Here is a 24,631-nt window from a genome sequence, read left to right on the forward strand (position 1 = left end):
AACTACGACTTCAACTTTGTTTGGATAATGTTCTTTGTACTATGTTTATGTCTCCTATGGCCATGTCAGCTCTGTACAACTTCGTTTTATGGTTGCCTACTGCAGTAATTAAAGGAAAGGAATTGTTTCAAGCAATTATTGATGCAAACCAAAGCCCTAATGTATTTGGGCAGACAGGGAAGAAATAATCAGTTACAGTATGTATTAAAAAAGTGAAACTCTGTAAGCAAATCTGTCGTATATTTGCCTTTCTTTATTCAGTACCAAAACGGAATGGAGACTGGGAAAGTTCAGTTCAGCAGACTGGGTTGGTTGGATCTGCTGCCTGCTGTTGCAGTAAATGTGAAGGGCTCAAACCAGCATTTTTAGGGAGGGAGCTTATCCACAAATGAGTATCTGTGTTTAACTGGGATGATTCTTCAGCCCAAGGTTTTCTGTTTCTCCACACACCAGCACTGGGCTTTGCTCCTTTTCTGAAAAGTCTTTTTCCCAAGATACTTGAGCACATGATTCCTGCCCGTTCATTTTATTTTGATGTCTGAAATTGTGCTTTACTTAGTCTTTCCAGGAGACCTATTATGGGTCATTTTAATGTGGTAACTAGAACATGTGGTGACACAAGCATGTGGTTTCCAGCTAGAAGCCTGCTTGCCAGCAGCCTCATCACCTCATAGAGTAACAAGTACAGAAAGAGGCTGTTGTCCAGAGGAGTGCCTGTCAACTAATTTGGAAGTAAAAGCAATATAAAAAGAATAATCTGTATGTTGCCATGATTGCTTATGTATCTCTAAAGTTGAAGTAGCAGTAGGGACAAATCCATGGTGATCATGTAATGAAAAAATAAGGCTAATGCTCTAGGCCTAATTAAAAAAAAATAAAAGAAAAGTCAGTAATATAATGGGAATTCTTTTTCCTTTCTTGTTGGAAACACTAGTTTGGGTAGTTTTGCATGTTCTCTTCACTGCAGCTTAACATTTGAATGATATTGTTCAGAAAGAGCAATTTGAGAAAGCCTTGGTAAGAAAGTCCCTCTGTTGTGAAAATGTGTTAATTGGTGCTACTTGTAATCCAGAGGTGGCAATATCTTCATCTCTCTCATTCTTATCCCTCTGGACACTTTTGGATACAATGAATAGGGGAGGCCTTTGGATTTCATTTATATGTGTCTTGGGGTTTGTGCATTTGTTACCCACCTCTCCTCCTCCCTTAGTTTGAGGGCATGTGGTAAACAGTAATGAATTAAAGGGTAGGAAGAATTGAAAACTAACTCATCTTGGGAAGGGAGGAGACTTCTAAAACAAATAAGAAAAAAGTAAACTTGAAACCACAGACTCATTTTCCCAATTCTTTGTTCTGTTTCATAGCTTTTACTGGCTGGTAACACACCCCATAATGTTTTCAATGCTGATAAATAGTCAAGGATTTTTTTTTTTTTATTTTTCATTAAGTTTTACTGTTTTTCTGTAGACAAAGCCATTTTGGAAACAGCTTTTTCTCACTTCCACTGTAACTGAAATCTTAGAAATTTGAAGACTACAGTTAAGAGTCCTTAAACTTTGTTTCCTTCTATTCAGAGGTGTCTTGGGTGCAAGGTCATCTTTGGCCTTGAACCAAGAGCTGTGTATTTGTGCAGAATCATGCACCAGGGAGGAAAAAAGTCTACAGATGTTTCTGAAAGTAGACTCAGAAACAGACTGGCTGTTACACTTATGGTCGTCATCTGAATACTGTGGCTGAGCCCTTCTTCTACTTTGTATAGGAAAACTTAGTTGAACACCAGTACTTCTGTGTAATTTTTTGGGTAGAACACTTGCTTTGCATTGCTTTTCTGGCTCCATGGTAACACCTTAAGCACTGAAAAGTGATGCAGTCTCTCCTGCCCCGAAGTGCTATTGCTGCTGGGTTCTTCACTTGCTTTCCTCCAGGTTGGTTCCACTGACTGACTCAGTCTTGTACAGCTCATCTCTTTTGTTTCTTTTTTTGCCAGATCCAATGGCAAAGGAAAATTTTCTTTCCAGATACTGCTTGTATTTTGCCAGATCCAATGGCAAAGGAAAATTTTCTTTCCAGATACTGCTAGTCCCCTGCTAAGACTAGCTGCTCTGTTGGTAAGTGTGGGTCTTGCCTCATCACAGGCAGTCTGACTTTGCTGTGGAAACATAAGCTACTGCAAGTAGTTGCTACATTAGTAAATCATGCAGCTGATATGCTGTGATCAGTGCAGAGACATTCAAATACTCCCTTTCTGTCAAACTCCCAGCCCTGCCAACATACTTAAAATAATGTGATAACTTCCAGGGTTGTGCACATGTAATACAGCAATCCACACTTCCTGCATTCTCCTTCTGCAAAGAAGTCTGGCAAGCAAAAATGGAAGAAATGCCTTGTTTACCACAGTGGTCATTGTTCCATTTTTAGTATTGACTGTGGGTGGAGGAAATGAGCTTGTCATCTTCTCTTGTGTCTGCCACATCTGATCATTGTTAGCAGAACTTAAACTTACCCCTCTTGCTTTACAGCTTTGGGATGCTGGTATGCACATTGATGAAACGTATTCTATACACGGTGCTTGTTTGAGCTTTGCAAATGTTCTTTAGGTTGACTGAGGAAGAACTAAGCCTTTGAGAAACAAGTCCTTTCTGCAGAATGGAAGTAAACCCAACTCTTCCAAGTGGCCGGGGAAGAGACATGATTTGTTTTTTCTGGTGTGTGACAATCCAATTGCTTATTTTATTTATTTATTTTATTTATTTTATTTTATTTTATTTATTTTATTTTATTTTATTTTATTTATTTATTTTATTTTATTTATTTATTTTATTTTATTTTATTTATTTTATTTTATTTTATTTTATTTTATTTTATTTTATTTTATTTTATTTTATTTTATTTATTTATTATTATTTTATTTTATTTTATTTCCAGGAGGGGTTTATGCTCTTATAAGTGGTAACTGTAGAAGCTACTGCCACTTTTTTTTGGCCATAAGCTCTTCTGATGAGGGAACATTAGCACAACTCATCAGCTTCAGTACTGGTGTTAAGGACATGACTGTGTCTAAGTGTGAATTTAAAGGCATGAATTAGCTCTGTAGCAAATGATAGCTCCCTGTGCAGTGAGACCACTGTCTGGTCTTTGGCATGGGTACATGATAGTCTGCTAAAGTATTTTCTTAGAAGCTGTGTAAAATTAATTTAAAAGCAATCACTTCAAATTGGGCTACTTATATATAAGTGGGTGTTCATAACGAGGCTACAAAATCTGTTTCTATACTTCAGTGTTTTCCCTCACTTTCTCTGTGTCTCTTTCTGTCTCTGTCACCTCTTCCCCCAGCCCACAGGTTATTAAGTGATACTGTAGGGTGAGGTTTTTTCTACTTTGCATATGCTTAATGTATGCAGACTCTTGATTTAAATTTCTGGTTCTTATTTAAGCTCTTGGACAACTGAAGTGTCTATGACATGGTCATACCTTTGGGGAAGAAGGGAGCTAAAAGTTACTGCAATTATAAAATGTCTTCAGCATCTTAGTTACCTGTTTCAAGACCTAACAAAGCACAGCTCTGTCAGCTAAAGAGTTTCAGTTTCTGTGCTGAATTTCCTGGTGCCTGTCAGTCTAGGCTATACACTTGATCTGAATTTTTTCCCCATGTAAATAGGCAAAAATATTCTCAAATGCCATTCACACACTTCAGAAATACAGCTCATTGGCCCATATCATGCCTTCTCTTTGCTAGAGAGGAACTTAATTCTTCTTATATGTGAAAGAGATCTGCAATTTAAATGACTAATTGCATTGTAGCTTTAGGCTGAATGTATTGGTAATGCACAAATGTTGATGACATGTGAAGGGTCAAGAGATTTATAATTTAGTTGACAATACATTGCTTAAAATGATGTGGCAAAGAGCCAGAAAATTTCAGCTTAATAATTGTCTGTTAACTAACATGACATATTTGTATAGGATTCATTACCTCCAGGTACAGATTAAGCATCTGATGTACCCATAAGAAGTGACATGCGTACATGAATCTTGGGCATAATAGTGAATAAACTGACATTGCATTCACAGTAATTTGTTTCAATATGTAAAACATGTTGTTGCCTACATTTGAAAAGACTTGTAGGAATGTTGCAATGAAATCTGAAGAAAAATGTGTAATTGAATGGAGTTTTCTATTATATAGATCTGACAACTCTGTGAGGCTTTTTTGTAGGCTGCAGATAACATCATAAATACACATTTGTTTTCAGCTGCACAAGAAGCAGTCTGGGTATAGAGATCTGAGTCTTTCAGCCATTGGCTTGAGCTACTCTAATGGTCTATAAGGTAAAAAATAAAATAAAATCCCCAAACCTAACAACCAACTTTATTCTTTTTTAAAAAAGAATCCTATAAATATTCAGTCACATAATATTTTAGTGTTGTGAATGTGGGAGTATTTCTGTCAGACCAAGGTTTGTTAGAATAGGCAGCATCAGTAGGCTAGCTTGCCACCAGACTGCTACCAACTTCTTTCATTTTGTTTTCTCTGGCCTACATTAGGCACTTTTGTGTATGAGCAAAAATGTCACAATTTTGCCAGGGTCTGTTCCTTTCCCCCTGGCTGTTGGAGGAGACTAAGGTCAGTGCTCGAACACAATGTGTTAATGGTTTTTTTAACCCTTCCTCCTATAAGACAGGAATGTGTCTTGTGTTTTACAGCTGGGAAACCAAGTACAGCATACACTAGATATCACTGATCTCAGTGTGACCACACATGACAGAAATGGGGGTTGAACCTGGAAGCTTTTGCTTCAGTTCACTAGGTGCTCTTACCACCTTTCAGCAACATCTCTGCTGCACCCAGCTGTCATTTTTCAGTGTTTGGGGATGTCATTGAAAAGTGTTTCATGAGTTTGCTTCCTTCTGCTGGTGGTATTTTTATAATGTGCAGCAGAGCTGCAATAACAGTTTGCTCTCTTGGGATCTTGGCTCTGGGCCTGTGATATGTTTATGCCACACCAAAAATTGAAATGAGAACTCTTGGCTTGACTTTTAAACATTTGACTGAGTACTTTTCTCCCTTAAAGTGTCTCCCTCCCTAGAGTTTTAAAATTTTGAATTTTGATTGGTGTGAAGTCACTGAATTCGGGAAGGGAGTGTGTACTCCACCAGGAACAGCTCGCTGAACCTGACTGGAACTTGGTGGGGAGGGAAATGTCTGCAGACTTCTATGAGCTTTGTGTCAGGGCCTGTGGAATAGCTCAATCCTTGTTGGTATCCATGATCCAAACTTGCAGATGCCAAGCTCCAGATACCTTGCAGACTAGAAGTAAGGTGGGAGTGATGGCTCTGTATTAACTTCACTCTTGCCTTTTCAGAGAATTGTTATTTCATTCTCCATCCAGCCACTGGAGAGAGCTCTAGAGATCTTTAAACAGATTTCCAGAGCAACCTCTGAATGAAACTGGCTGTTCAACAGCTTGGGACTACAGCAGGAGCACAACAATGGGTTCTGCTGCCAAGTGAGTGTAATTGATCTCTGTCAGGTTTTTATAAAGGCTCTAAGGGTGACAGTGTGCTGCTGTGGAAAAGGTGCTGATTTGGGCTCAATTCTGAGGATAGTTCAAAAGCAGGAATGCTGCTGTTGTGACCTCCTGGGTCTGATTTTAAGCCAGCTGTTGTCTCAGTACTGGGATGGGTGGTTTACAGTGGTGCAGTTACACTGCTGTAGTGCTTCACCTGGCTTACAAACAGGATTTGTCAGCTGGGATATCCAGGCTGACAGGTAGAGTCTACACTGGTAGTTGGCCCTCCTAGGCTGTGTGTCTCTGTCATTTCCCTTATGGAAAGAAGGCAGGATGGTGAGGGTTTACTCAAAGGCAGGAACTTCAAGGTAACAAAAAAAAAAAAAAAAAAAAAAAAAAAAAAAGGCGAGAAAAAAAAGAAGTTGTTGCCAGTTAGAGCACTAATAATCAGATGTTGCAGTAGGGGGATACAGGCCAATTGCAGTACCCTTTGTTAGAATTGATTCTACAGGGATGCATTTTCTATTTGTTTATCTTTATACTTGTCTGTGACCTGGTTGAAGAGCAACACTTTTCCCCTAGAAACAGACAAAGCTGTCTTGGGGGTATGCTGAAGACTAGCAGTGAACAATCCCCCAAAACAGCAAGACAAAGGTGGTTGCTGCCCAAATGGAAGAAGCTTAATAGAGGAGTCAGATAGTGTTTTTCAGGTCTCAAAAGTTTCCTGCTTTTCAGGAAGGGGTATATGAGATCTAAAGGAGAGGATTACTGTCTGTTGCCTAGGGCCAGACAAGGTTGACTTCCTATCCAATAGGAATTCACTCAAGTGGAGCAGCAGACGACCCTCCCCTAAAGTGTCCCTTGTGTCAGCTTGAGAGCTCACAGCTGGACATTTCATAAGTCTTGGACATGAACAGAGGGGTCTGTGATGGTTCTTTGGGATGTGCAGATCTTGGACCACTGCTTGGTCCAAAGTTCCAAAACAAAACCAGGAAAAAACAGTGTTTCAATACAAACTATGGAAGACAGTAGCTAACAAGAGATGGTGCTCAGGACTGCATAGATTCACTTAAAAGTTGGCTCCCCAGCATGGTCCCTATCTGGACTTGAATGACCTAGGCTGTCTGTTGGCTTCTTTAATTTTAAACCAACATGTACTTTGAGAGAAGGACACTCTCTTTTAAAGTGTTAGGAGCTGTTGGTTGTGGTAGGAGCTGTTGGTTGTCGAAGAGCTCCCTGGTCCCTGAAATGCTGTGCTTGGTAGCTTTGATAAGCCAGAGTGATGCTGTGGGAAACTTAGAACTGTGAATGGCTGTCTTAGTAAACAGGGGCCCAGGACAAGCTTTGACTTTGGATGTGGTATTACAGCATAATATTGTTTTATGTCTCTGCAATGGGCATGATGGGTAGGAATTTAAGAATAAACAAATCCATAACTCTGTCTCAAACTCAGGCAGTTTCTGCCTTGTTGTAGCATCTTGCAGCTAGAGCAGCTACAGCAGCTTCCAAAGCAGGCTGGGCGATATGTGCTGTGTATCTCCCTTTTTGTAAGAGTGAACAGAATTGAGGTGGCTTTGTTTGGTGTCTTTTTAAAGGTAAAACTTCCAGTCTAATGACTTATTTAGAGAGAAAATACTTTCACCTCAGTAAAGTTCTTTGAATGATAAAGGACATTGCTGTTGGGTTACTGAAAACCCTTGGGGTTTGTTTCATTTATAACATTGCCTCAGGCCTTCTGCTGCATCCTGTTGGACTGACCTCCTTTTCAACCCGTGCTGGCAGCTGCATTGCAGAGCTATCTTTTCCCTGGATCCTTCAGGGTTGTCATATGACAAACTTGAACTGTGACCCTTTTGTGTCTTACCAGGACAGCAGTGCCCTCTGTGCAATGTGGCCAGCAGTCTTCCCCACGCATGCATTTGTTCCGAGCCATTTAACAAACTGAAAGTTTCAAATGATGGCATTTCATAGTGTTTAATAGTATTGACTGTAAAGCAAATGAAATGGTGCTGAATACCCTGCGTGCTGCTTGTAAAAAAATACAGCTTCCATTTCTGCAATGTGCCCTGGGTTTTCTGTGGCTAGCACGTGCTCTCTGGTGAATCTCTTTTTATTTTTAATAAATTTCAATGCTTCCACCCTAACAACAGTAGCATTTGCTGCTATATGTAGTCTAGCACTGGTAGTCATTTCTAATAAATGGGGGGTTTAAACAGATTTCTCTAAGCAAAGTGGGCAAAGTCATTTTGCTGAAGTCTTGCAGAGAGTGTTAGGGTAAGAATTGATATAGTTAACACTGCATCCAAGCAACACCATCTCCAAGTGGTGTTGATGCTGGCAGGCATTGCCCTGCTGAAGTTACAGAGACTGAGCACTCGTATTTGTACAAATTACATTCATTACCAAGAACCCTCCAGTAGTGATAAGAGACTGGCTGTGCAGCACAGATTGGCTCCAAGATAAGTAGCCAGTCTATTGTGCAGCTCATGGTAATCTTCCTCTTCCCCACCCCTAATAATAAATCTTGGGGCATTTTGGAAAGTGTGGGGTTTGCTCATTCCAGTAGCTTGAATACAAAACTATTCAATGTCATCATCTCCTACCAACTGTATTTTCATAACCAAAGCAGCTGGCTGAGGTGGAAAGGCTCAAATACAGTGTTCTGAATATCTGGATGCTTTCACTGAGTATTTGTTGCCCTCTTAAAGGACAGAGCACAGATGATGGCTGGGATGAGTTTCACCTGGCCATTTTCCAAAGCTAGGGTGCACTGACAGTGACAGTTTTCCTCATTAAGAGATGGAAACCTCTGGAGCAAGTGGTAGTAAGAGCTGTGCATGACCTGGGACTCTGCATAGGTACTGTGTTAGTACCTTCTTCATAGTTGGCTGATGCTTTCTCAGTGCAAGTTTGTTTAGCAGACTTCAGTGAAACAGCAGTTATTTTACTATATATCATATACCATATCTTACCATATTAGTATAATTTTAAAGGAAGAAAGGACTTTGTGGTTGCTTTGACTGAAATAAGCTGGCAAGCGCTTGCTTTGTCTTTTTCAGTATATAATCTGCAAGGATTTTTGGATTGCTGGTTTTCAACGTGGAAAGCTGAACATCAGTGGGCTAGTTTTATACAAGTAGGCGGTATAATCCAACCAGTTTAGTTAAAACTTCTATTTACATGAAATTCTAATGTTTCTGATGGGTTTTTTCTTCCTCTCTCCCCCGTTTAGGGTTTGAAAAGCAATGGAATTGCTGGATCATCAGGTTTTAGCCTTACGAAGCAGATGCTCTGTCCACGAGTAACCCGTGTCTGTCTCAGGGACTTGATATTCTGCATGGAACAAGAGAGGGAGATGAAGCATTCTCTACGCTTGTACCGTGCCCTTCTGAAGTGATTTGAATCTTGCATTTCACCGTGCTGTCTACTGCCAAAGATGACACTGAAGCATTGTTGCACTGTCTTAAAATTCCAGTTTCTGGAAAATGATCCGTTGTAAGGATAACTCTTGTTTACAGATCAACATTTTTATTAAATACCTAACTTAGCACCTGTAAGGTTTTTAATAATACTTGGCTTAAATCTGTCTGTAAACCAGTGAAAACACTGAGCTGCACACATAAGTACCTATCTGCTTGCATTGAACTGTCTTACAAGCTCTGAGGGCTTGAGAAGTGTCCCTAGTTTATGTATGCCACTTGCTTCAGTACTCCAGAGTCTGCAACATCTGTTCTATGTGTAGTGCCACCTTCCAACCCCGTCTTATTTAGGGAAACAAATATCATTATAATGGCACAGCATAGCATGGCAACTGTATTTAATAATGAACCAGCAGTCAGTAAACATGCTAATGTATTGCCTGTGTGACTCAACATCTTAAATTTTCTGGGTTTAGAATTACTACTGGATGCTCATTTGTGAAGATCAGAGTAGCAAGCAAAAGGAATGAAGGGTCCTTTGTACCCCGCACTTTGCCTCAGTTGCCCTCAGCCTTTCCTCTGAGAAAGTGACTGAGGGAAGGAGAATAAATCAGTCATTCTTGTGATTGAAGTACACCACACAGAGTAGTTAGGGCATACTTGGATGGTCATGGAAAATTTAGAGTTACTAAAAATAAAAGGAGTAAAAGATTCTAAAAAGGGAGGGTAAACAGAAAAAACAGTTTATCTTTCTGTGGATACAAAAAATAGCATTGAACTTGAGCATAGATGTGGAAAGATATTAATAAAACCTGTTCTGACTACAAAAAAGGAAAAAGTTGAGATGCATCGAAACTCCGGAGCTGAAGACTCTCCTTGGAGAGGAGCAGTGTTTGCAAAGTACAGGATTCACTGCTTTAGAATATTGTTTTAATACTTTAATGTGGTGTAACAGGGAAGCTTCTCAAATAGAAAGTATTTAGACAGTTGCTTTGTTCCTATTCAGTGAGAAGGAGGACTCTGGATTATAGAGACTTTTAGAACAGGTTCAAAGATTGTCTGCTTGCTGGTAAAGACTGCCTTGTGGTGGAAGGAAAGCCCTCTGGGTCACCCTTCTCCCCAGGCTCCAAACATGTTGCCTTTCGTGACACAGCACTGTATAGCATGGCTGTTTCCCAGGACTGGTGGGAAAGACAGACTGCATCCATGGAATCACAGAATATCCTGAGTTGGAAGGGACCCACCCCAAGGATCACCGAGTCCAACTCTAAAGTGAACGGCCTGCACAGGGATCGAACACAGAACATGATTAGCACCATGCTCTAACCAACTATTGAATGGCTTCCTGCTGAATTTTCTTTTCTTTGACAAGAAACAAGCTTCCTAGGGTTACTTGGCATGCTGCTTCAAAACTTGAAGCAACTATTTACACAACTATTCTGCACTGTCAGAACCACTGTAGATGGTGACCAAATTCACGAAGTTGTGAATCGGTTATGTTGGTTTTTGTTAGAACAGTAGTAAACAAATCTAGTAAATGAATGCTGTAAATTATTTATATATGTATATATAGCACACATATATATAAATAAGAAAAGTAGTACTTTGACTATAGTTTGCAAGATATTGATGACATCTGGCAAAATTGTTTTTGTATTATTAAATGCTTAGCTTTACTTTTTATGTAAAGTGCAGCATTTTCCATATTTGTGTACTGTTATCTTATTGATCAGATGTTTAAAATTATTTTAAATACTGCATTAAAGCAATTATTTTATAAAAAATAATAAATTGGTAACTTTGTTTCCTGACGTGAGAAGTTCAGCATCTGAAGCTGTCAGCACCATGACTAATGGTGTGACTTGGAGAGCCAGTCCCAGCTGTCTGCCCATCGCAGGAGCTGGCACAGTTTCCCCATGTAACATATTAACTATGAACATCTCTGTTTGAAGGGGTTTTAAACAGAAGTAGGTGACAGAGAAAAGGATTGCTGGAAAGGGGAGGGGTGAGCAGGGAGAAAAAGAAATGTCTCTGATTTTCTCCTCTCAGCACAGAGACTGGGCTGTGGGGGTTTTGGGTAACAGCTGGGCAGAGGTGAGAGCTTTGCACATGTTCTGGAAAGCAAAAACATGATCTGTGTCAGACTTCAGTAATGTGCTGTGGAAGCACTGTCCTAGATTATTTTTAAAGCAACTCGCAATTAATTAAATGCAGGCTGGAGAACCACAGAGAGCATCTGCAAATTGGCCTGCCTCTTTCTCTTGAAACCAGTGCAATACTGAAGTGAAATATGTTGGAGAAAATAATTGATAAATAGATATATCTAAGGGATTATGGATGATTCAGGTGTTTTTATGGCCTGCCTATGATGCAGATCACATGCTTTTATTGCTGCCAGAACAAGTTGTCTCTCACCAGTAGATTCTCCCTGTGTGCTTCCTCTTCCCCCATGTGTCATGTCCACACCCACCCCACTCCCAAAAGACCTCTCAAATCCAAAATTTTATACTGTAAGGAGTAGCAGATGTTTCAAAAAGGTTTTTCAGCAAGTCTTTAGGCCTAATTTCAGACAGGGACAACTTTGTCCTTGGTGCAAAAACTGAAAATACTTGTCTCCTTGCCAAGGGTTCATCCTGCCCCCCAGATGAGCTCAGCTTTGCTTCTGAGAAAAGTGTCCTCTAAAGTGGCTACATCAGGAATTAAAGGAGAGATCACCAGGGGTTCACTTCCATGCTTTTCCATGCTCTTCCTCCCCTTTATGGGAATACTGAAATCGCAGTAATAAAGTTATGAGGACAAAACCTGCTATCATGCTGCCTTGCCTTTCAGTTCTCAGTGTGCTCATGTTCAAGCCTGGGAACCTAGGGAAACTGTCTGTGCCACCGGTGCTGGGAGGGCTCTAAAACTTGCCCCAGGCACTTCCTGCTCTCCAGCTGGCCTGCTAGCCTAGTGGCTGTTTCTGATGCACTGAGCTGGCTGGGCAACTATCCCTGCCACTGAAGTGCTCAACCTTCAAAGAAAAAGGTATACAGTTGGGGGAGAAAGCTGTTGTTGCTTGCTCTTTACTACTATCTCAGCACCATTCTATGCCAAATTTTGTGTGTTACTTGATGACAAAAGGGGGCCTATAATGTTTCTTCTCTAACTGCTGCTTTTTCCTTTTATTGCCATTTTCAAGTTTTAGCACTGAATCTAGCCCTTTGCACTGTCTTTGACTTCAGCTTTTCCCTTCTCCCCATGGGAAAGCCTAGCTGGAGTGCACTAACACACCCTGCAGCTTTGTTGGAGGTTTAATGAGGAAGGTAGCAGGGGATCGTGAGACAGTGCTGGATGATTCCTCAAAGCCATTGCACTCTCTTGGACACTTTGACACGAGTAGCTTAAGGCTACAGTTTGCATCAAGTTGTTCTAGGCCCCCTCTCTTTGTAGGCACCTGTGTCCTGCCATGTGAGTGCACTGTGCTGAGCAAAAGTGCTGTCAGCTGTTCTCCAGGTTCATTTCTTTGCTCTGTTCTTTGCTTTCCCCTTCATTTGTAATCACTGGGGTGAAGAGAGAAAGACTAAAGCAAGTGAGGATGTCCTGAAGGGGAAGACAGTCCAAGTGATTGGACTTGGTGAAACAGGCTTGTTCCCAGCAGCTTTTCAAATGAGGGCTGCTGGGTTTCTGAGGCCAAGTGCTCCACACTCTTCCCCATGCATGTAGCGCACGATGTCTGTGCATGCTGTGAAAGCTGGATGCCATTGTTAGCCCAGGTCCCACGGCTGTAGCTCTGGAAATAACTACAGCCTGTAGTGAAGGCTTCACTCCTTTGAGGGGTGCAAAGCTGAGTACCAAGACTGAAGAGCACAGCACACCGGACCTGTCAGTTTTGACACTTTGGGTTCTGGGTTCATTACCACGTGTCAGTGCCTTGTCCCTCCCTCACTGGATACAAAGGCTGCTTGTGTGCAGGCCACAATGCCAGTGTTTCACTTGGTGCAGGCCTTCAGTAACCTAGATAAGCATCCTATTTGTAACACTGAAGGAATAAGCAATAAACTTCGTCTTTTCCTTTCAGATTTATCCTGTGGCCTCTTCTCTTCTCTTGCAGGCATGAGATGATCACTCACTGCCTGCTCTTCGTAGCTACTCGGGCATGTTAGCTGATAACTTTGCTACCCAGTCTCTTCTCATGAGAAACATTATTTCTGTTCTTAGAAGCTGGAAGGGAGGATGGAAGTATTTTTTTCAAGTAATTATGTGTGAATATACATGTACTCTGTGTGTATAAGGATGACTGAGTAACTTCTAAAAAGAAATACTCTATGTAAAGACTGAGTTATAACAGCTTGACAGTTCCTCTTCTGGGAAGCCTGGTTTTGAAAGGTTTTTTTGCTGTGAAGTAGGGAGGAAAAGGAAGACTTTCATCCTGGACTTTAATGGTTATTCTGGAGTGGAAGGAGATGGTGGCACAGGTCAACCCACTGCCCTGAGGCTGTTACTTTCTGCACCAGGAGGATCCTTGCAGGAAGTTGGTGTTTCATGGTGGCTAAGACTCACCATTAAGTCCTACTTCAGTCAGAGGTTTTCTGCAAGGTCCTTATAACAGTAGGTGCCTCCCATCTTCCAAGTGATGTTTCCCTGGCAGAGCCACCCAAAGTTCCTGCTGGACACCCCATCAAAAATGGTCATCTATTCTCTTCCCCAGCCCCATCCCACAGTCCCACAGCTCTTCCATGTGTCTCATTGTCTGCCTGTGTGTCTCAGAACTAGCAAAGGGCACAGAGCCTGTTTTGTGTGATTCAGGTGGACTTTGAGGGGTGTCAGGACCCACACTGAGGCCCCAGAGGGTGACCAATATGTGTTTCACCAGAGTTCTGCCCATTTGCAGTGTCACTAAAAGAATACCTCCCCTGGGGCTGCACCCTGGTGGGAGGGAGCAAAGGTGGGGGTCTTCTGCACAGGTACTGCTAAGGCATAAAGTGCCTCTTAGCAGCTTGGCATGCCATGCTCCTGCTCCACAGGCTTTGTTTGATAACTGCTCTGCAGTTATCAGTAAGCAGTTACTGTCTCTACCAGATCACAGGGAATAGTATTTTTAAATCTATTTGAAATGAAAAATTATCTGACAGATCATCTGGTTTTGAGAGCTAATTCATAATTATGTGTAGTTCCCCAAGCTTCTTGAGATATTTGCTCTTCCACTTTGAAGTGTTTAGCATGACGGGGTTTATTATTTACAGTTATTTTAAGGTGTTTCTAATTTCTGTTCTTAGAAGCTGGAAGGGAGGATGGAAGTATTTTTTTCAAGTAATTATGTGTGAATATACATGTACTCTGTGTGTATAAGGATGGCTGAGAAACTTTTAGAAAGAAATACTCTATGTAAAGACTGAGTTATAACAGCTCCCAGGTGTGAAACTCCAGCAACAAGGAGAGAGGAAAGAAGGAGATAAATTATCTTCTTTCTTTAAGAGGTTTCAAGTTTTAATGTGTTAAAATCCTTTGATACCTTTGTGCAAAATTGGGCAGAGAATAAAGACTCCCTTGAAGAGCTGATCAGTGGGAAGTCTCAAGAAGGAAGGGTAATAAAAGGAGAATGCATACAGAGAATCGAAAACAGAGCTTTCTCCTTTCTTCAGGAGCTTCAGTGATACATTTAGGTGCATTGTGGCAGAGGCTTTCTTTTAGAGAAAAGACAGAAAAGGACCTTCCTAGAAACAAAGTAGGTGAGTACATGTAGGCAGGCTGTGTATTTAATGAAGCAGAGTTGCTGAGGAAAAAATCCTTATATTGTTGCTTCCTGCTCAATGCAATTTTCATTTTTAAGTCCATGTCTCTTAACATTTGGAAAACCCCTCCGTTATCACCTCATGTCTCTGAAGGAGTAGCAAGGACTATCACCAGCACACAACTGAGCTACTGTGGGCTGTGGGCAACATGCTGTCCATGGGAGTCGGTGGCCCCATGCTGAAAGAAGAGGCTGGAGTAAGGAGAAGATGTGTAGCTACATTAGACAGACCAGGAGCTGTGTAAATACAGCGTGGGCTACTCAACATCTCATAGCTGAAGCAATTTTCCTCTATTATTGTGAACAAACCACGGCTTATAGCCCATGTGAGCACCTGCCTTGCGTCAAGCTGAGGTGGTAATCAGGCTTGTGCTACCTCTTGTCAGGGCCAGGTCTGTAATTTTCTGCACCCTGCCTTTCACCAGCCCATTCCTTAGCCCTTTGCAGACCGGGCTGGTGGGTGGTGCAAGCTCAAAGAGGCCTCATCTCACACAGCTCTCAGTCTTTGCTTCTAATTTGAAAGCTTTAGCCTTCTTTATTAGAAGGAGAAAAAAACCTGAAAGTGACCCAAACATCAGGTACAGAGGGCAAATATTAAAAGTAAGCTTGTTTTTGCCTTTGAAATTCCACACTTCTTAGAAGCTGTTGGTGAGTGATGCCCCAGAGCTGAGGAGGATGGCTCCAGAAAAAGATCCCCTCAAGTGTGCAATCAGCCCTTCACAGCAGTCTGCCGGGGATGCTGGAACAGAAATCAGCGTTTCGAGTTTTTTTCCCATGCGGCAAAGAAAAACCTGTGGGAAGGTCCTGCCTATGTCCTTACACAAAACCAGGATATCCAGTTATTAGTGAGAGATACCTCCAGGGCAAGCTCAAATTTTGCAACACTTCCCAAGGCAGGGAAAATGCCCTGGGCTAGGGCAGTCTTGGGAAGAGAATGAGTCAGGAGCCCTTTCTTTTCTTTCTTTCTTCCTTTTATTCCTTTCTTTCTTTATTTCTTTCTTTCCTCTCTCTCTTTTTCTCTCTCTTTCTTTCTTTCTGTCTCTCTCTCCCTTTCTTTCTTTCTTTCTTTTTTTTTCTTCTTCTCGGTAGTCCTGATCAACTAAAATCTTCGTAGGGATGAACACTTTCCAGAGACCCGACTCTTCCAGACCTCCCTGTACCTGGGTGAGGCTCCTCCACCTCCTGAGCTAGACGTCTGCCTTTTCAGGCTTTTTCTCCTTAACAGGCTCAACTTTCTGCAGTTCTGAGCCATGTCTGGGAGCGGGGAAGCCGAGCTGACCCCCGGTGCAGCATCCCCCAAGGAACAAAGCCCGGGAGGTGCCACCCAGCCCTCGCAGAGTGGAAGGGCTGCCTCATTTGGTGATTCCTTCCCCTCCCCCCAAAACGCACGGATCATTTAAAGAAGGGCTCAAGAAGAGATTGAAAATTCCTGTTTAGCTGTCACCCGCCTTGGGCGGCACCTGACACCCGGGAGGAGCCGAATCAGCACAGGGCTGGGGCAGGGCGGGTGGCACAGGGGCGATGGATGGCGGGCGCTGGCGTTCGGCCCTCCGGCAGCTCCTGCGCGGCGACCCAGCCCCGGGAAGGGCGGAGAGGCTGCGCTGGCGGAGGCAGCCCTGAGAAAGCTCCGGCTTGGCTCGGGGCCCAGAGCAGCCAGCACCGCCCTGCTGCCCCAGGGCCGCCGGGCCTGCCCGGCCCGGCCCAGCCCCTGGGGAAGGCCCTGCCCTGGGGACGGCGCTTCCCCTCGGCGCGCCGGCGGCTCCCGGCCAGAGGGCGGGCGGGAGGCCTGGCTGGGGCGGCTGTGAGCCCTCCCTGAAACATGATTCCCTGGGTGTCCTTGATGTGACATGGCACCAGCCTCCTCTGGCACATCTCTCATTGACAAGGTCTCCTTGAGAAACCAGTCTGCATCGCAGGCAGTAAGCCATACGTAAGGGACCCGAGTTCCTCACGTCGGGATGCAGCGCAAGCATTCCCTGGCTCTTGGAACAAACATCCCCAGGGACATCTGACCAACATGCAGTGGCCCTGCTCCCACTCTTGTCCCTTCCACCTGTTTTCTGTGGTGGTGGATCTCCTTCCCACCAGTTCTTTACCCCTACAGCTGCCTTAGTTTTGCATCTTTCCCCCCTGCTCGTGCCTTGCACAGCCCTGCTGTAGCACTGCCTGCCTTCCCTTACTGTTCTCCCCAGCCTTTCCTTTCTCAGTGTTTTAACCCCTGGGAATTATGTTTTGAAAGTATAAGGTGTACCCTCCCCAATAAACAATGCTGGGATAGTGGTGACAGCAGATAAGGACAAGGCTGAGGTACTCAACAATTTTTTGGCTTCAATGGCAAACTCTTTTCCACATCGCTCAAGTGGATGTACAGCAGGATGGGGACTTGGGGAGCAAAGTGTTTTCCACTGTGTAAGCATGACCACCTGAGGAACCTGAATGTACATAATTTGCCCAGAATCCTGAGGGAATTTGCTGATGTAGTTGTCAAGCCACTCTCTATATTTGAAAACTGAAGCCACTCAACTGAAATCCCAGATGTCTGGAAAAAAGGAAACATTGTACTCATCTCTGTAAAGAGTAGAATGGGAGACCTTGGGAACTGTAGACCTCTCAGTCTCATCATGCCTGGGAAGATCATGGAACAGATCATCCCAGAAGCTATGCTAAGGCTCATGAAGGACAGGGACATGATTTCAGACAGCCAGCACAGCTTCCCCAAGGGCAAGTCCTGCCTGACCAACCCAGTGGCCTTCTATGATGGAGTGACTACATCAGTGGACAAGGGAAGGGCTACAGATGTCATCTAACTGAGTATCTGTAAAGCCTTTGACACAATATCCTACAACATCTGTCTCTCCAAATTAGAGAGAGAACAGTCCATCCAATTTGGTGCATGAACTATTAGATGGATAAGAAATTGGTTGGATGATCATATTTGGAGAATAGTGGTCAATGGCTCAGAGCCCGGAAGGAAATCAATGTTCCACAGGGGTCTGTATTTGGACTGGGGTCATTTAATATCTTCATTAATGACATAGACAGAAGGATCAGGTGCACCTTCAGCAAGTTTGCAGATGACACGAAGCTGAGTGGTGCAGTTAACACACCTGAAGGATGCTATCCAGAGGGACCTGGACAAGCTCAAAAAGTAGGCCCATGGAAATCTCATGAGATTTAACAAGACCCAGTGCAAGTGCTGCCCCTGGGTTGGGGCAGCCCCAGACATGAGTACAGATGGGGGAAGAAGTCACTGAGAGCAGCATTGATGAGAAGGAGTTGGTGTTTCTGGTGGATGAGAGGCTGGACATGAGCAGGCAACATGTACTTGCAGCCTGGAAAACCAACTGTGTCCTGGGCTGCAGCATGGTCACAAGATCAAGGAAGGTGATTCAGCCCCTCTACTCCGCTATGATGATTCTGTGAATTCTGAACTGGGAGGGAACTGTCTGCTTCATCCAGACACCCTCCAGCCTGACTTGAACTTCTGTGCTTAGGCAAAACCCAGGTGAAATGCTCATGGACCAGCAACAGCCAGACCAGGTGCTTCTACCTTCATCTTTCACCACTGTTGACCACTCCTGCTCTGCCTGAAAGCCTGCCTTTCTCTTCAGCTTCCATGGCTGCTCTGATTCTCCTCCCCATCCCTCAAATAATTTGTTTTCCTTGGATGACTGCCATCGTTTCTCAGCCTACTTCAGGTCTGCTGCTTTGATTGCCTTCCATAGGAGACAACTCCTGCACAAGTAAGTCCTCAGCTGCCCCTTGTCTGAGCTGAGAGCTCACAAAGCTTTATCACAAACCTGTTGTCCAGGCAGGAATTGTGAGCACTTGGGGGTCCCTGTGGGCATGTCGAGACATTAAATCCATTTGAACAGGGCTAAATTAGGGCTGTTACTTTCTCTCCCATTTTCTTTGTTAATGAGTAGGCAGTGCCAGTCCTGTGGTATTTGCGATCTTGAGAGCTTCTAAACCTTGAAAGTAACTTCTCGAGAGCCTTGAGGAGTGCTGGCTGCAAAAGTCTCTGCTGTCATTTCTGCCTTTCCAAGGTGTCAGAGAAGCAGGTTCCCTTTTTCCCAGGGAAGGACAGCCTGGGTGGAGGAGCTCTCCTTGCCTAGATTCTTGTGTGTACCTCCTGCAGAAAGAAGGTACGCTGTCCCAGCCAGCTGCAGTGCTTCTAGGCTATTAAGCTCTTTCAGATGTCTCGTTCAAGTTGGGCTTTGCTGTGATGCCAATAAAAACTTGCTGGTGTTAGGCTTCTGTGGCATCACAGAGAATGCCATGAGAAGGAAGCACTCCTCAGCAGCTGAAACCCTGAACTGGGGATTTCCCTCCATCTAGTTTTTGGTAGTTCCCTTTCCCAATGTGCCATCCTCTGTGGATATCCATGGCCCATTGCTTGAGGCAATGTAGGCCAAGGACAGAACTATATTATACCTTCTTAAGATTTACCACAACAAAGCCTTTTCCTGAAATTGGCTGTGGATCCTAAACTGACTGAAAGGTCACATCTTGTAACACCTCCGAGCATGTGGGGCCACTTTGGGGATGGCACTTTGCAAATCCTCTCCTTCATCCTTTTGCTCCCTGATTCTGCTCTGTGCTCAGATGGGCAGGGAGCTCTTAGAGAAAATGGAAAACAGTCTCCACTCCCATGGGTTCGTGGTTTTGCCTTCCATTGTGCCAAGAGCAGGCTGTCTGAGGGAATACAAATGGTGCTCAGCACAGGGGTTGGATAATTAATACTGTTTCTTTCAGCTACAGAATTACTTATGCCTCTGGTTGATGTCTACAATGATAAAGATACAGTCATTTCTATGACTGCACAAAAGAAATATATGGGAGGAAAAAATGGAATTTTTGCTAGTCCAAATTAATATGGGCCCAAAACTCTCACATTAAATCTCCCAGAACAAAACCATCCTATTTTCATGATCCCAGGAAAGGCCCTTCGATGCTCTTCTAGGAGCTTATGTGCCTCCATGTACCCAGACCTCCCTCCCCAGAGCAGCTGGGGGGACAGGGGCTCACCTTTCCCACAAAAACATGTGGGGACAGATAGGTCACATCCACCACAACGGTACAGGGCTTGTCTGTCACCCCCAGCATGCTGCAGTGGGGGGACAGCATTTTCCTGCTGCTCCTTGGGGAAAAAAACCCTTGCTCAGTATATCCTGCCCCAAGGCAAAGCAAAAGCCGTGAGGAGTCGCTCCAACCTGCTGTGGTTGGTTTAGACTATAAAATTGTGGGGGATTTTTTTTGCTGTTATTTAGTGAGCAACTCACTGTGAATTTAATAGATGAGTTTTGCTATCAGTAACAACCCCCTTAACCCCCAAGCAGTTTATTTCATGTGTACAAGAGAAAAAAAGGGAAAAGTAAGAACACCTCTGGGGAAAATAAGGGGTTGGGAAATGGCTGTAAGTGTAAGCACAGGATTGCCAAACCCACACGTTCAAAAAGTATGAATCAGATCTCCAGGAATCACAAGACTGGTGGTCTAAATTCCAAGTATGAAATCTGGGCAGTTCCTGAAGGGTATTTCCCTCCATATTTTCAATGCTCTAGGGGAAGCCGTATGCCCTCCCTTGGGGAGAGAGTGTTGGTGGGCTGGAGTTGAGGCTTACACATGCTTATAAATCCAGCTTCACTGTAGCCTGAGATGGTTGTGTTGCACTCCAAATCCTCCAAACCTGCCTTGTTGCAGTGCTCTCCCCACTGTGGGGCATTGCTGCTGCTCCCTCATATCCCTGATGCGCCGCCTGGAAGCACAGCCAAGCCCCAGTGCCCACCTTGCCACAGCTGGGAACGACAGCTGCTTGTACCAGGATTATTCTCCTCCCTGTGGATAGGTGGTGAGGAAGAGGCATCTTTATTTAGTCCTCAGACTTTAATAGGAGAGAGACGCAGGTTTGAATAGTCCAAAGATATACTTAGCCAGGGCCATAAAACCAGCTCAGCACTGCCCGAGGTAGGGAGAGCTGCCTGCAACACCTGTTCTGGAGGGACATCAATTGTTTTTCTGTACTGTGCAGGAGCTTGCTTTAAGACAAAGCTGACTTTTTTATCTGGGGGTACAAATTAATACCTCCTCCCCCAAAGTTACTCAAAACCCCCAAAAACCTGAGAAGAAGAGTGCTGTGGCAAACTTCCTTTGTACTAGACCAAGTGGCCCAATTTGTTGGTGCCTGAGCCCCCAGGCAGGGAGCAGCCTTCACCCACACCTCCAAATATGGGTGTGCTGGCAGGAGAGAGAACCTTCCTCTGTCTCCTGCTTCACTTGAGGGCCTCTAGATATATAACTGATCTAAACTGCAGTTGCCCAACTCGGCCTTGCAGAGTCAGCTTTGCTGCAAGTTCTTTCTTGTTTCCCTCTGGAGTCCCTCAGTTACCATCTGTGCCACAATGTCAGTCCTTGCAAGCTCTTTGGTCATGGTACAACTGCTCAGATACAGCTGTCCCCACCAAAGGAGCAGCATGACCTCCAAGGGAGAGGACTCCCTAGGTGATTGGCTACACAGCACCATGAAATGGTCTACCCAAGCCCAGCACATAGTGTTGCTTCCCTGCACTGGACCAATATCTCTTCTGTTTCAGCAGAAGCCACTCTCATCTTAGTGTGTTGCCTCCTTGTTGCTCTTACATCTCAACTTGTACCAGTCAGGACTCATTGGTGTGAAATGTGGGGAAATCCCAGGCTGCATGGCTCTTCCTGAGCTCCTGTTGGCTAGGCAAATCACTTGTCACAGGGAGAGAATTCAGGAGTTAGAGGGAATTGCCATGCAAATGGGAAGAGCAACCAAAGAGCCCCAATTCTCCCAGATCTGCTGAGGCTAAAGACTGCAGTTGGCAGTGCACCTGCTTTGGTGAGGGGTGGAGCTGTGGCTGTGCAATGGGTAAACCTCACAGCCTTTCTCCTTCAAAGCCAAGCATCATATTTTGCTCCAAAGCAGTTGTACCACCCACCTGTGAAAGAGGAGTGCCGGTGACTTCCAACTGGATGGACAGGCAGCGAAACCACTCACATCTAACTGAAGCTGCAGCTCTTGTAATGGTAGCTGATGAGCAGAAGCTGGTCGGTTTCCAGGGCAGGAATGACTCACAGCCCGTCTATGATTACCTGTGAGTCCTCATGCCCGGCTCCCAGCTCCCCAGGGCCTGGTGCAGCAATGTCTGCTTCCTGAGTTCAGTGAAAGGGAAAAGGTCCCTTGCTCCCTGTTGATGAGTGTGGATTAATCCATGCTTGCCTTAGGTTGGAGATAATACCAATAGCACCAAGCACTCCCTCCTGCTGCATATCAAGTTTGGGAGACCAGAAAGAACCAGATGTATTAGCCTGACCCATAAGTGAAGCATCTGCATCAAAGAGGACGCAAGATTAACATGTACATGGACAGCTCGTGGCAGCGACCTTTTGTAACTATGCCTGCTTGCCTCGTTACGGGCCCTTTATCTGGTAGATGGACTCATTTGCCAGTATAAATACACACTTGCCAGCAGGGGTTGAACACAGTGCATAGAGTGCTGGAGAAACTGGAAGAGCAAAATGTGTCCAGCATACACGGCAATGCCAGGAGAAGAGCACCGTTGGAGCCAAGGAGAACAGACCCAGCCATATCACAGCGTAGTTCTTGCTTTGATTCCTCTTCCCCCAGTCTCTGTATAGCCACAGCTGCCTGAAGGGGAGAGAAAAAGAGCAGAAGTCCCTCTCAATGCTCACTGCAATTGCATAGTGATGTGCAATCACAACAGCCCGTGCTCTTTGTTGGAGCAAGGTGGTGGGACCTTTGGCTGCTCTCAGGCCAGCTCTCTGCATTGTGGTATCTCCAGAGCAGGAAAGTTCACTCTCTCTTTCACTCTCAGTGTACAGCTGGCCCTCACAACCTTCTCTTGTTCGCAGCAACAGACCCACGTGGGCCATGCTTCCTAGGGCATCTGCCAACACAAGACTTGAGCCTCCTGCTCTCCCACAGCACTGGCTCCAGGGATAAAGGATGTGGACATGACAAAGATGTCTCTGCCTTTTCCCTCCCAGCAGGAGCTCTGCTACAGTTGGATCTTCATCTAAATGCTGCTCTAAATGCTTCGCAGTGAACACCCTCCAGATCTCTGTGGAGTTCCCACTCTTCCTTGGGACCAGGAGTGCACAGTGCATGGTGCTAGGCTTAGTGTACCAAGCTCTTATTCACATTGCAAGCCTGGTGAGTGATCCCTACTTGCTAGGTTTCCTGATACGTTATTTCATCTCCAGATGCTGCCCACAACCTCTCTGGAGAGCCATTCTCCACAGACGCCATGTACACTTCTCCCACTTGTCTCTCTCATGAGAGTTGCATACAGAGTGGATATTTTGAGATTTGGAATGTCAGTCCACAAGCAGCAAGTGAGCACTTTTACCTGTTCCAAGCTCCCCATTAGGTTCTTCAGTGTATGCAGACTCTAAAGAGCTATCAGGTTGTTTCTATGACAGAGTACCTGTCTGGTTGGAGCTACATGTGCTCCAACCAGAATTCTTCTGAATTCTCCTCTCCTTTGAACAGGGAGGGATTTCCCATCCTTGCTGTGAACTTTCTCTCATGAAAGAGCACTTCAGTGTGGACAAGATGGCCTCATAAGTGATGGCTCCACTCCTCCATGCTGGAGTTCTGAATACTGCTGACTCTTCAAAAGACTGGATTTGCTGCTCAGCCCTTCCCTCAGAGTAGCAGCCCTTATCCAGCTAAATTCAGCTGGGGGAATTCCACCTGTAAGATGTGCAAGTAAGGGCAAAGACATCCTTTGCCTTGTCCCTGTCAAGTTTCTGCTCCCCAAGGCCTTGCTTTCTCTGTTGGTAGCTGTTGCATGCAGCAGCAAGTCTGCTCCCCGCGTGTTTCGCTGAAGCCAAGATGCCCACACATTTTTTCCATTGTGAACCTGGCTTCATCCCTGCCAGCTCACGCAAGCAGCTATTGTTAAGTAATTGTTTGAGTCATCCATTGAGCCCACACCCAAGCAGACTTTTCAGATTTAGAACATGGGAGATTCACTGCTGTTGGCGTGGCTTTGGGGTACCCTACCTCCTGCCTCTGCCCAGGAGGATGGCAGCAATGAACACACTCCAGATGGGCCATTTCATGCCCATCATTGCTTTCCCAGCCTCCAGCCACCAGCAACAGAAACTTAACGCAATACAGAAGAGCCACTAGCTTGCACCCAAGCTGGAGCAAGGGATTTTTCTCTTGATGCTGCTAGATTTCAGAGGTATCCCTTTCTTCCCCTTTTCTCCCTATCCCCATTGTCATTACCAGAACAAATGTCAGAGCTGCTTCCCTCACCAGTGATGATGCTTTCCCCTCAACCTTACTTGATGAGTGGGGCTTATACTTGAATTTTATTTTGGCACAGTTGCTACTCCCCAGCCCTGGCAATTAGAGGATTTGAGAAGTTCATTATGGAGCCCTAAGTTTTCATATGGTCATTCTGGCTGACACCACACTTTTTACCACCTTTTTACATACACAGCCAAAATACTCGGCACATTTTCAGAAGAGGGAAGATTAAAATCCCAACAGAAAAAAAAAAAAAAAACCCAACCAAAAAACCCCAAAAACCACCAAAAAAAAAAAAAACCACCCCAGGAAAAAACCAGAAGTGAAGTACTAAAGTTTATAAGGGTAATACTTTTTAGGGCTAGTATGCACAGGCCTGGGGCCTTCAAGATAATATAATCTAATACTTGGAGATCCCCTGATGAAAGGCACTATATATGCAAAGTGCTTTATAAACATTAATTAGTTAATGTTGAAAATTTTGCCCAGGGCAAAAAAAAAAAAAAAGAAATCCTACCAAAAATCCCCCTTCCCTCACTCTCTCTAGTCCCTAACTATACAAAGTTAATGATTCTGTGTGTGCAAACTTAGAGTATGTTTTAATTTCTGTTTACTTCTGAGGAGTTGG

The 24,631-nt window shown here is 44.3% G+C and overlaps 1 protein-coding gene across 1 annotated transcript in view; it reads left to right on the forward strand.

The window, feature by feature from the left end:
- The window catches only part of TAF4B (TATA-box binding protein associated factor 4b), a 71,079-nt gene extending 60,395 nt beyond the window's left edge, over window positions 1-10,684 (forward strand). The window contains exon 15 of the mRNA XM_050971371.1: window positions 8,743-10,684. Coding sequence (XP_050827328.1) covers window positions 8,743-8,907 — 165 coding nt within the window. The 3' untranslated portion in view covers window positions 8,908-10,684. The remainder of the gene's footprint in view (window positions 1-8,742) is intronic.
- The last annotated feature ends 13,947 nt before the right edge of the window (window positions 10,685-24,631 follow it).

This window comes from Serinus canaria, chromosome 2, assembly GCF_022539315.1.
Source record: "Serinus canaria isolate serCan28SL12 chromosome 2, serCan2020, whole genome shotgun sequence".
NCBI classification, from domain to species: Eukaryota; Metazoa; Chordata; class Aves; order Passeriformes; family Fringillidae; genus Serinus; species Serinus canaria.